Source organism: Lepisosteus platostomus, chromosome 1 (genome assembly GCF_059453375.1).
Source record: "Lepisosteus platostomus isolate fLepPlt1 chromosome 1, fLepPlt1.hap1, whole genome shotgun sequence".
NCBI lineage: Eukaryota > Metazoa > Chordata > Actinopteri > Semionotiformes > Lepisosteidae > Lepisosteus > Lepisosteus platostomus.
Window position 1 is genome coordinate 7,702,930 of NC_142611.1, and position 12,664 is coordinate 7,715,593.

General features: G+C 37.2%; 1 protein-coding gene across 42 annotated transcripts in view; it reads right to left on the reverse strand.

Annotated features, from left to right (window-relative positions):
• Nucleotides 1–12,664, reverse strand: part of LOC148677633 (receptor-type tyrosine-protein phosphatase delta-like) — a 656,126-nt gene that overhangs the window by 162,637 nt on the left and 480,825 nt on the right. For 41 of the 42 annotated variants that reach the window (XM_088606136.1, XM_088606233.1, XM_088607477.1 and 38 more), the window contains one exon: nucleotides 5,112–5,279. In XM_088606136.1, the coding sequence (XP_088462262.1) occupies nucleotides 5,112–5,196 (85 nt within the window). In that variant the 5' untranslated portion in view covers nucleotides 5,197–5,279. Of the gene's footprint in view, nucleotides 1–5,111; nucleotides 5,280–9,470; nucleotides 9,618–12,664 lie in introns of those variants that run through there. The other variant, XM_088606379.1, reaches the window with a different exon arrangement.

A 12,664-nucleotide genomic window follows, 5' to 3' on the forward strand; every position in this document is an offset into this window, starting at 1 on the left:
TCCAATTCAGTCTAAAGAAATGTTGTAACTAGAAAGCCCTACACCTGCGGATTTTGCTCGGGTGGAACGAAAGCCATTAAGCTGGTCAACATAAACAAAAAAAGATCTGGAGCTAGGTCATTGCTTGTGTTTCTATTTTGTCCTTTATCACATCTGCCCCCTTAAAAACGACTTATCTAGCTGCATCTTTTAAAAGATATGCAATTAAAAGGAAAAAAAGTGGACCTGATTTAAATCAAATTACTGTGCAGGCAAATTAAGCAGTGGGATTTAATTTGAACTGTTGTAAAAATGCTAATTTGAGAAGAGCCTCAAAGGCTTATGCAAATACAACTGTATATTACAATTTTTTATTAGGAAAAATATAAAGTACAAGTTTACCAAGATTTACAGCATCACATCATCTGGAAACACAGTATCATTAGCTTTTATTTCCTCCAATGTTGTGCTCCAACTATTATAGTATAAGGCTCCTAAGAGAAACACATTCAAGGTTTTTCACTTAAGGATATAAGCTTAAAGCAAACCTAAAGGCTTTTCAAAACATGCACATATTTAGCAAGTTTATACCACAAAGATCTCATAGGTCCAGGTTACAAAGTGACTACTATGTAAAAAAAGGAATAGCAAATCGATTTTTACAGTCAAATTTTCCTTTTTTTACCTAATTAATTATGCCATTTGCACACAGGATAAAGATGTAGAACTAATTTCCATTAGCCATTTCTGGCTACGATAAAGTAGTTTAAATAATGATTTTACAAATTCTTGACAATGAAAATAAGTGCAGACATGACGTCAGTCTGTATGAACTGTTTACAGAATGCAATGAAAATCACAAATACAGCACGTTTTGTTAGGGAAAGGGTGCTTTTGTATCCAGGAACATCTGCAGAGTCGGGTTTACATCCAAAACAAAAATAAGGAAAATAAAGTTAAGGAAAAGTAGCACAAAAAATTAACGTTCAGATACTGGACACACATTTCTGGACACTCCACTCAAAGCGCATTACAGGTAATGGGGACTCCCCTCCACCACCACCAGTGTGCAGCCCCACCTGGCAACTCAAGAGCAACTCTTGAGCTTGATTCCAAACTGGAATGACTTCTGTGTAGAATCTGCTGGTTGTCCATGGATTTATATCAGGGACTCCAGTTCCCTTACCACCTTCCAAAAGTTTTATCTAGGTTAAATGGTGTCTCTACATTATCCATCTGTTAGCATGCTCTGCTGTGGATTGGGATCCCATCAGATCACTATATACCTAAAGCGGAGCGGTGGCTCTGTGGCTCAGGATCTGTGCCTGTGACTGGAAGGTTGCCGGTTCAAATCCCGTGGCTGGCAGAGGAATCCTACTCTGTTGGGCCCCTGAGCAAGGCCCTTAACCCCAACTGCTCCAGGGCTGCTGTACAATGGCTGACCCTGCGCTCTGACCCCAAGCTTCTCTTCCTGTCTGTGTCTCCATCGAGAAAAGCTGGGGTATGCGAAAAGATGAATTCCTAATGCAAGAAATTGTATAGGGCTAATAAAGAAACATTAAACCTTCTACTTTAAGGATTAACCTTATATGAGGGAACAGTTTCTGCAAATCTAAAATATAATATACTTTGGTCATATCAAAGCATTTTTTTAAATTCATTTTTAAAATAAGTTTGATTTGTTAAATAATTCAAACAAGAAAGAACAATAATATTTTTGGCGAAGGATAAAATTATTTTTTTGTCACATATGTTTTAATCAAATTTTTAAGTAAATATCTGCAGTATGTATACTGTTTGCCATTTATTTGATGCAAAAAGTTATTAGTCCCTCAGACACCATACTATCCTTGCAACTGGAAACAATCAATTTAAACACTATTATGCAGAGCTGAATTAGCCAAAAGCTGTCGAAGGCAGTAGGGAAGGATAGAATCTAAAATAATAAATAAATCTCATAGGATGTAATATAACTCGTGTGGAGAAAAAAACTGTGAGTGCTGCGTTTTGATGACTGAACACTCAAGGTAAAACTAATATAAATATTACAGGTATTTAAAAGGATAAGGCAAGAAGCCATGTACAATGCTCTCTGAAATATTATCAATGAAGTCAGAGCCCAAAAAGCCATACAATCCTGTTGAAGGATATACCATAGGAAGCTCTAAGGATTTTTTTAAATTGTCTGTGAGGGATAACAGTCTAAACCACTACCAGTAATCCCTGGAGATTTAGGTTTTTTGCTGCTGTCTCTATGGACAAGGATATTTACCACTGAAATCACATGTGGCAATGACTTGGGTATACCACTAGCTGTACTTGTACAGAAGTCCAGAAGTACAGCATGTGATCCAGTGGAAAAATACAAATTAATTCTTCCTTCAAAGCACTCGATCAAAATGGACAACCGGTTCTGTCCACTGTCACATGATGCATGAAAGTAACCAACTGAAACCAAGTGAAAAACCAATGATTATGGTAAAAATATCACAGTTTGTAAATGTTAAAACATTGAGAAAGAAAATAAGGTTCTTAAAAGTTACTGAAAATTGATACAAAGATACAATGTATCCAAGATGCTTGTGTCCCAACTGAACGATTAAGAACTTAAGAAAGGTTGCTAACAAGAGGAAGCCATTTGGCTCATCTAGACCTTTTGATAGTTATTAGTTAACTGATCCAAGGATTTCATCTCACCATTTCTTGAAAGAAGCCAGGGTACTGCTTTCAATTACTTCTCTGGATTTCTTGTTCCAAACTCCCATTACCCTTTTAAAAGAGTACTTCCTGTTCTCAGATTTAAATGCACTTAGACAAAAGCTTCCATGTAATATTGTTTAATGGAAGCTCAATATTAAATACGATTTTTTGTCTTTGGTCTTATTTAATGTTATTAGAAAACACACACACAAATCACCTTGTGGACTTCGATGACAAGTGCCTGTTCAGGTGTCCCAGTTGCAGATTACAGCAGTTATTTTATTCATTAAGCTCTGCATGACACTGTTAACAAGACCAGAAGGTCATCTGATTGCCTTCTTTCTAGTTTACTAGAGACAATTAAGCCGTGCTTTGTGCTTTTCCAAGACCTATTTGATGTACAAATTAAAACTCTTCCCTTCGTAGAAAATAATATGACCTAGTGTTGGAGTGCTTGGTCTAAGTGCATTATTGCAGGAGCTCTGCAGTGTAATTTACACTAAAAAGCACATTCACCAAAGTGAGATATCAGGTTAATAGTCCTATGACTAAAAATAAAATTAGTCTTATTGATTCAGTTTGTCAAAAGACTAAATCTTTCAATTGCAATGCCTATCTGTATTTGGGTCAATTTCACCTCTTAGGAATCATCAGGGTCAGATGTTACACAAGCTACATTATATCATGAAATGTGTAGAGGTTTGCTAGTTATATAAGCAGTGCACATTATGCTGCATACACTTATTCGTAGCCTACTAGAGGGAATCCCCTCAAAAAGACATGCTGTGACTAGTGTTCAAATGGCAGAAGTTTGAGGCAATATTGAACAGCCTCCTTAAACTTCCACTTTGGTTTATCCATACTTTCCCTATAAAAGAGGCCTCCGCAAAACATGTGTAATAATCTGAAAGTATGTGGCATCAACAGAACATTCAAGGTCAGCTTCTTCACTTTTCATAAGTTCTTAGTCTCTGTGCCGCTGTGGCATCCCATATGGACTGGAACAATTTTTCATCGCCAACAGGGAAATACTTCCAGACCTACTGCATTTTTTTGATGGATCAAGCTATAGGCTTTTAAAGCATTCACCACCACTTACAGTGCAGATGGCAGGAGCTCTGAGCTGTTTAAGTATTTATGCAGATGTAGTGCCTCTCATAAGAAAATTGTAGACTGCAGTCTCAGTAGGACGGAGCATTTGTGCTGGATTTTTTTAAAATCTCATTTCCACCCAAACAGAAACCCTACAGCAAATTTGTATTTTAAATACATTTGACTCCTTAATTACATTTATTTCCACGGTTAAACAGTGGACACCAGCTTGCTTTCTCTCCATCATTATTTTACAGCTTCTACAGTCCCCAGACCCACGATCAATTTGCTTTGGCTTTGATAGTATAAACCAGCACAGCTGTCAAAAATATTATATCAGAGCAGCTGTTGTGACAGAGAGACTGGGTATTGCATTTTAATGGGACCAGAAGCACAACTGTTTATTTTTTTTTTATTACAGCTGTTTTCAAATTAACCTCAACAGTGCCTTGGACTTGCTACTGAAAAAGAACAATTCTTTTGTTAATTTTATAAACTACATTCAGAAAAAGTATGCTGTGTGTCATGTTTTTAAGCTACCTTAACTGAAAACAAAAAAATATTTTTAATAACAACAATTCTGAAAATGCTATTACTGTGATGCAAAACAGTGTGAAGATTAAAATTACAGGTTGTTTATTGAAATTATAGACAGATTTAACACTGGATCTGTGAGGTTTTTTTTTTAAAGGCTTGTACTTCGCAATGTTTGAGAAATTAGGAAAATGAATACAACTCAAGTCGTTTAGGTGTGTTACCCACTATTACACATATATTTGAATGATATGAAAACCACGTGTGGAAATAAAGGAATAATGTACAAACAAGGGCTACACAATTACTCAAAATTATAAATTTTTCTATTATTCCAGCCATATTTTATAAATGATGCACTTTGCCGTAGCAAGTCATTACTTAAGGCAGCAAAGACCAAAATATACTCGAAAAAAAAGACTCTGACATTTCACTGTATGGTGTGTTTAGCTCCCCTGTACAGTACTCAAAATCATGTGGGGAAAAAAATCATGAAGTATTATCCTGTCAGGAAACAGAAACTTACTCCACAGCACTGACCAACCTTCCCTGCCCTTCAGGTAATGTACTCGACATCCACTGCACTCCTCAAACACGCAACGTAAACCTCTATTTACAGAACCTGTTGCTGCACCGTGATGACAACTCACGTTTCTTTGATTGTAGATTACATATCTATCTTTCATTTGCTAGGATATCCTTGCATGTTAATATCAATTCAACAGTAAAAATGATGATGATGATGATAATAATAATAATAATGGTCAATGAAGCAAGTTTTACGTGAACTTATAGCTGCGACTTACTCTCAGCTTCAGCGAGGAAAAGGAAGCACAGGAGCAGCACCGCTGGCCTGGCTATGTTCATCATCCGACAGCTTGGCACCAGCATCCTTTGGCAGCCTCTCTCTCACAGGCTCACAGGCCACTGTGAGTCAGCCTGGTCTGATTTCTCAGATGCAGTATATTCACAGCCTGGAAGAAAAGGAAGCATGAATGAAACCACAGTAGTTTTCAAAACATTTCAAACTCTGCAGAAATTATTGAGGCCATTCCTGACCTAGGCTGGGGAAATAAGAGATGTTTGTCTGCGTGATTGGCACAGTTGATTTTGGATTAACAATGATTGTGAATTCTTTGAAAGGGAAGCATATTAATAATAGCCAAAATTAGCATGTAAAGCCTACATTGAAGGCTGATATAAAGTTCACAATTTTCAAGACTAAAGAACATGTTGTTTGTTCAGATTCAATGTTGAATATGAAATCTGGAAACAATTAAAATTAACCTACAGAATAAAGGTTTTTAAGACATAAGATATCATTTTTCTTTGAAAACACAAATTATAATGAAGACACTAAAGATACAGCTGCTATTTTTATAACTATAATCAACATGATTAAGCAAGAGTGACTTTTTTAAAGACTATGATTTATGTAAGACCAGACTACAAGTACAAACACTTGAAGTTTCTGTTTGAGTACCAAAACATCTTGCTATGCCCCTCTCTATCAGAAAAAAAGATACAGAAATCCCTTCCCCTGACATGAGCAAAAAGCAAACCTTACAGTCCTCATTGCGAGAGCACTGTCCAACTAATCCCACACAACCTTCAGCAACATTGAGACTGCTGTGCACAATGCATGGGGAATTCTGGTTGCTGCCAGCTACTGACATGACCCAGGCTCGAACCTGTGATCACAGAGCTCAGCTTTCGCTCTGATGAGCACCTTAACCATTTGAACCTATCGGCAGGCCCTGGCTTTCAACAGTCTTGAAATACAAATGGTATGATGTCTGCAGCTCTGATTCAATTTTGGAGGCTTTATTGTTACTACAGCTGGACAATGTGCTATATGTGAACTTTATTTTCCTCCACAGAAGGATATTTCATTTTCACACTGACGAAAACAAATGAATTTGGATTTCAAACATCCGTTTCCGCACACTGTCAGGGAACTGCTTAATCAGTTATTATTCTTCATCACTGCAAATAAGGTTAAGACAGTCAACACAAAAGAGGAAACTATAAAAACTATGGTGAAAATATGCATGCCCCGATAGAGTGTCGATAATAACGCCACACAATTCTGAACACAGGTGACCACAAGGAAAACAAAAAACAAAGGAGTTGTTTGTGTTAAGCAGTATCCTTGTAACTGAACACTGACAAGAGTACGAGATCAAAGTATGGACAAGGGATGTCCACAGGGCTGCAAATGTGAACATCTGATTTCCATTAATTTGCTGTCTTGGTCTCCTACAGCTGGACTGAGAATTAGTAGAGGATGGAATAGTGTTTGTTACTTCCTAAATCAGCCCACTCCTCTCTTTTTCTTCTTTTTTGTATCCCCCTTGGCATTCTGAGAGTCGTCCTTCTGTCTTAAAACCTCAAAACCACTCCCCTCACTTTGCAAATGCCATGTATGTTCAAAGGGACCTTTAGCAATTGAATTTTGGCTGCATTTTCACTTTGGAAAACAGGAAGCAGGGGACATTTTTCAATAAAATAAATCACCAGAAATTGAACAAAATAGACAATAAAAGTATACACACAGATGACAGAAGAGAAACATACAGTATATGTCATGTCATTAAGGAATTAGTCATTTTTTTTTCTTATTTGAAAAGAGGACATAGGGGAATTAAGTGCAAATTTGTTTTATTTTACTTTCTCTGGCTAGCGAGGAAAAACATGCCATTTTAATTATGTAATAAAGTAATTTGCTAGTGTGTTTAGTGCTTTCACTGCCAGCCAACAGTAATGGGAAATTAAGATCAGGTCAGGTATAGACCCAGGGAAAATGCACAGTCACTTCATCACTGTCCCAGAAACTCACCACTACTTCCAAGATCTGCAAAATACCATCTGCTGCATTAGTCTCTGCTTCTCAGTCTCCACACACCCTGTCCTTTAAACCTCCCTGCAATATACCTCTGAATGTGTCAGCTAATTCAAAATGGAAAAATAAGTTATGTTAAACCACATTATACGGGCTGTTCAAACCAGCATATCATTACATTAATTAAACAGGGAAAAAAATCTATTCAGTTTAAAGAATTAAATGTGAAAAGCAACACTAAGCACTTTTAAAAACAATGCCAATTTATGTGTGTGGGGGTACGAGTCATAATAATATATAATAATTATGAGAACAGTGGTCTGACAAGTGGTGCTACAGAAGAGCTATGGATTAATTTAATTTAAGCCATAAAAATCCATCACTGTGTGTAAAATATCCAAATCTGCAGACCAACCATTTTGCAAGACACCACCCAACAGCCATTTATAAAACAACTGCAAGGAACTAGAGGATGAAGTACAGCAAAGTTAAACAATTCTCATTAGAGCAGCTGTGGGACAAACCTAGCAATAAATGATACACACTTTAAATGCAATATATTGACAGAATTTACAAGAGTAGTAAATCCAAAATATAGGTGCATTTCATAAAAATGATAAAGGCCACAAAAATAGGGCAGCACAGAGACATTGGGGAATCGCCGTACAGCCAAGAATACACAGATTAAGGGTGATTTTATACTCTAAATTGTCCCTTTCTAATGAAGGAGGATAAGAGGATTTCAGGAATGTGGAGCTTCTACTTGGTACAGCAAGTACATGCCATGGAACCAATATTTATTTTATTGTTTTTTAAGTTAGGTCAAATGACAGTTTTCACTGTATGTGATTTCACTGGTTCCTGATTTCCTTTATATATCAAATAGGCCACGTCATTCTGAATATGTACAGTACGGTTAAACCACTTTTAATTTAAGGGTATTCATACTGCTAGAAAAATTTGGGCCTTTTTTATTTCATTCAGAATGTTTAGAGAACAAACTTCACTTCACAGTGAGCTTCACGTTAGTATAAACTAATACACTAATCAGGTAGGAACTAATTTAGTTTAAGGACACAGTAAGAGAGCCTTACTTTACATTTATTCTGTGAAAAGGAGATCTCCTGGGAAGATATTTCTATAGGCTGTCTAATGAACTCCTGCAACCAGCCAACCGTATCTTCAAATCCCTTGATTTTTTTTCTGGCAAACATTAAACATTTTGCTACAAATCTCATTTTAACTTTTGCATTTTGGATTTAAATGATGAGAAAAAAATCAGACCAGCTAGTTCCCTTGCAGAACGGACACACTTTATTCTACCAGAATACAAAATTCAGTGTAGGCCTGACCTTAAAAGCAGAGATGCTATTATGTAATCATCATTTTAGTGAAGCGACTTTTGTAATTTCAAAGGCCCATCACAGCCTTCAGATTTTAGAACCATTTTGAACATGCAGCCTGAACTATTAGTCTGACAATCTGCAAAAATTTAACAATTTCCATCCTTTCTGTCCAGCTTTGTATCTTTGGCACAGAAAATATTTGAAAGCAAAACCACAAGGATAGAGCGTATCAAAAGCACACATTTCCTTTCAGTTCCTTGGGTTCATCCTTCATTCTAAGGCATAAAATGACAGAGAAGGCCAATAGACAGCAGCCCAGTCACAGTCAATCTGTATCTCTGGGAGACAGGCACAGCCACCTGCTTCTCAGCAGTTTGCCTCATGTCAGGGCAGAGGAAAAATGTGTAGAAACCAAACAAAACTAAAACAATCTTCCTCTTATTTTCAAAATGCAATGTGTTTGAAGACCACTTGATTGAAGGGGGAGGGGAACAGTCGCATCTGAAGTCAGCAATACAACAGCAGAAAAAATGAAAGACTATTTTTTTCCCCGGCTGCCTGACAGATATCATACTCTTAAATTAATGCTGAATGCCTTTTATGATAACACGCCAGCTTCAATCCCATATAACATTTTTCACGCCCATTTTTTTTTTCTCTGCACGATAGCAATAGATTTTTACAGGCACAGAAACACTGGAGTTTATTTTGTTTTCAATCTGACCTCCCTTTCCTGCTGATTTTGGCCAGCAAATCTATTTGTATGATCTGTAACCACGGAGAAGCAAAAACATTATGCCCCTATTACACTCTGGCTTCCAACTTCGCTCCCAGGGTCAACATAATTGCATGCGGATTTCCGCTTTATTAAGCAAATAAAAAAGAAGAGGGAACAGCATGCACCACACATCATTCAAAATGAAGTCTAAAGCAACCCCGTTAGAGATCCAGTTAGAGATCCAGTTAGAGGAGCTTACCAGTGAAAACATGCTGCTCTTTCCTTTCCACTCGCTTGTGGAGGCCTCCAACACTGTGATAAAATAAATGCCACCAGCAAAGGACCTATCATTTCTAATTCCATCCTCGTCGCCCGTCATTCTCGCTGTGTTTCTGTCTTTGAAGAGTGAAGGCGTTGAAGAAGCATATGTACGGTGCTTCGTGTGGGCTGGGTCTGGCACACAGCACAAAGCCATCTGAACACCTCAGAGACACATGGGAGTCCAGCAGCACAGCCCTGAGTGTAGGTGGCAGCTTGCTCGGCACTGGGCATGGCTGACCAAGGCCAAGCGCCAACTGCACAATTTTAACGTCATTTATGGCTCTGCAACGCAAATTAGTGAATATTCACAGCGTGTTTACTGGGTTTTAAGACAAAAGCAGATAATCATGGCACGTTTAAAAAACGTATGTATATTATAACATACAAAGTGTGCCACCTATGGGATATAATTAAAACCTATAAGGTCAGTTAAATGTGTTTGTACTCACTAGATTAGGATTTGTGTTCATTTTATGTATTTTGACCATTTTAAAATTGTCTAAAATGTAAGCACTCCTGTTTTAATATATTTGTAATATCCCTATGTAAGATATATTTTTCAAAATCTTACTATATAATGAATATTTTTTATGCAACCTTTCCTCTTTTCAAACAGACTTTGGAATCGACAGTATTTCATCTGATATTCAGTCTTCTTTTTTTAAAGCTGTGCAGTATAACTGAAGTCTACTCAATCTGAAAAGTGCGACAATGTATGATTATATGTCCTAATCACAGACATAACATTGTTAGTCAAAAACAATGCGGAAAATCCCAAGTAACTTTTTATTTCAGGTCAGACATCTAAAGGCTGTGGGAAGCTAGTACTTCCAGTGCAGGACATGAACCCTTTAATTTTACAGATTATACAGTGCATTTATTTCAGTTGGCGGTACTCCACTTTCTGCTGGAGTGGAAAGTACTACATAATGATTGATTAATTACAATCTTCTTCGCCGTCATGGCACACACCAACATCATATCAATTCAAACATAAAACTGAAGAGCTGGTAAAACTCTCAATCTTTCAATAAATAAAAAAAAAACAACAACAATATTTTAATCCTGCTTTTGCTGAAGTCATCTTATCAGGAAAAAAAGCACTCTGAATCTTTAAGCTAACAAAAGCTATCCAGACCATATACAATGGCCTACTGACAGAATAATCTGCTGGCACAGGTCCGTCTTACTAAATGAATTAGAATGCACTGGCCCATTACAACCTGAAGATCAAATCCCACATTAAAAGATTAATATTTTGAAGTGCATCTGAAACATGTCACAGGGGTACACCTCGTTTTGCAACTGCTGCCAAAACCCCAAAAAACAATAACACAAATGCCAGTTTCACATTGGAATTTGTTTATCAACACTAGTTATTTTTGTGTGCTGCTGTACATGAGAAATACCTCAATTCTAGCACACTGGGTCCCCAAAACATAAGGAAATGTTTCAGCCCCATCCGTCTGTCTGCAGCATGTAAAATCCACACTCAACCAGTCACTTTGCCTTGACATCACCAGCCAAGGATTGCAGATGTGCTTTCATGCTTTTAATATCTAAGAAATAACAGCAAGTCGCCATAATTATATATTCAAACTTAATTTTATGTTGACATTTGGGGTGTTTAATCTCAATCACCTCTAGGCATTTTTTTTCCTGGTGCTCTTTCTTGTATATCAAGCACAGAAAATGTTGCATAAGGCAGCCAAGGAATCCACAGGAGAAAAGGCTGATAACTGTGAATATCTCTGCTAGGTACATAGTTCACTGGGGCACCATTCAGTCAAGCTGGTGAAACGAACAAGGTGCCCTCAATAACACGAAGCTTCACATCTTCTGAATTAAGGTGAGGTGGACTGAAACAATTTTAATTCTGAAAAAGCACCACAAAACTATCAAGAAGTCTAGATCCACTGCATTTGCTGATTATAAAGCTATATTCATTTGTGTGGCCTGGGGTGCTCACAGAAGATCAAGATACATTAATTTGTATCCATATTATACATACTGCACACAATATCACAGTTTCATGTCACTCTGCTGAGATACTCAAGAAATACCTTAAATTGTCAGAAAAAAACAATTATACAATCAATAATCTGCTTTTAGACTCATGTCCTCAAGAAAAATCAGCAAGTTAATAGAACATATCAACTTCCCCTGGTTTTATCTCCAGGGGTATATGCAGAACTGTTGTAGACTTGCTACTGCTTATTACAAATTCTCTAAGTTGCAGTTCAAAGAAAATCGGTTTCTCTACATCCAAGACACCAGAAATTCCAAGAGAATAGCTGGAAGTTGCATCTCACAATTCATTTTTTTTAACTTTACGCCCCCACAGAAAAAGTGAATAACAGTGAGGATCTATCCTGCTTAAATGGCCACTTAGAAAACTTGGAAACCCAACAAACAACATTTGTTCTTTGATAAAAGTTGTTTGTCACCAACATGTAACATTCAAATACTACTTGGTCATTAAAGATCCCACAGCACTTTTTTGAAAGAGTAAGGGTGTTATGCATGATGGCCTGGCTCCACTTTGGGCCTGTACCTAATGTTCCCCTTTAATTCAATTCATGAAGCTATGTAGCGTGAATGTTGGTATAGACTAGCAACCTTGTATTACCCAGGCATTTTCTGCACCTCAGTGGTGGTGAGAAAAGTGCTTTGAGATCCTTTGCACTATGTAAGGAAGTATTAATGATTATTAAACAAGACTGTCCTATATACCATACCAAAAGTTTAAATACTCCCTTTCTTCACAAACAACAGAAATATTGTAGCTTGAATTTGTCCGAGATCTTGCTGTACTTCAGGCACTGTTTCTATTCTACAGGAAACATGCAGCCCTATTTTATCTTTTGTTTACTTCGACAGCTTGATTTAATACCACTATTGGGCCATTTTTCATGCATTGTACTGATATGCCAGATCAGCGGGCACGTGTAATAACATCCCTGGAGCTTCACTAAGCTATGCCCTCAAGTACAACATCCAAATAAAAACCCTATAATAACACAGGCTTATTTCTCACTCTCCAAAGCCAGCCACCTACACAAATGATCTGCACTCTCAGAACAAGGACAATCAGCCCGGAGTGGCAAATGTATTTATTTATTATTTCCCATC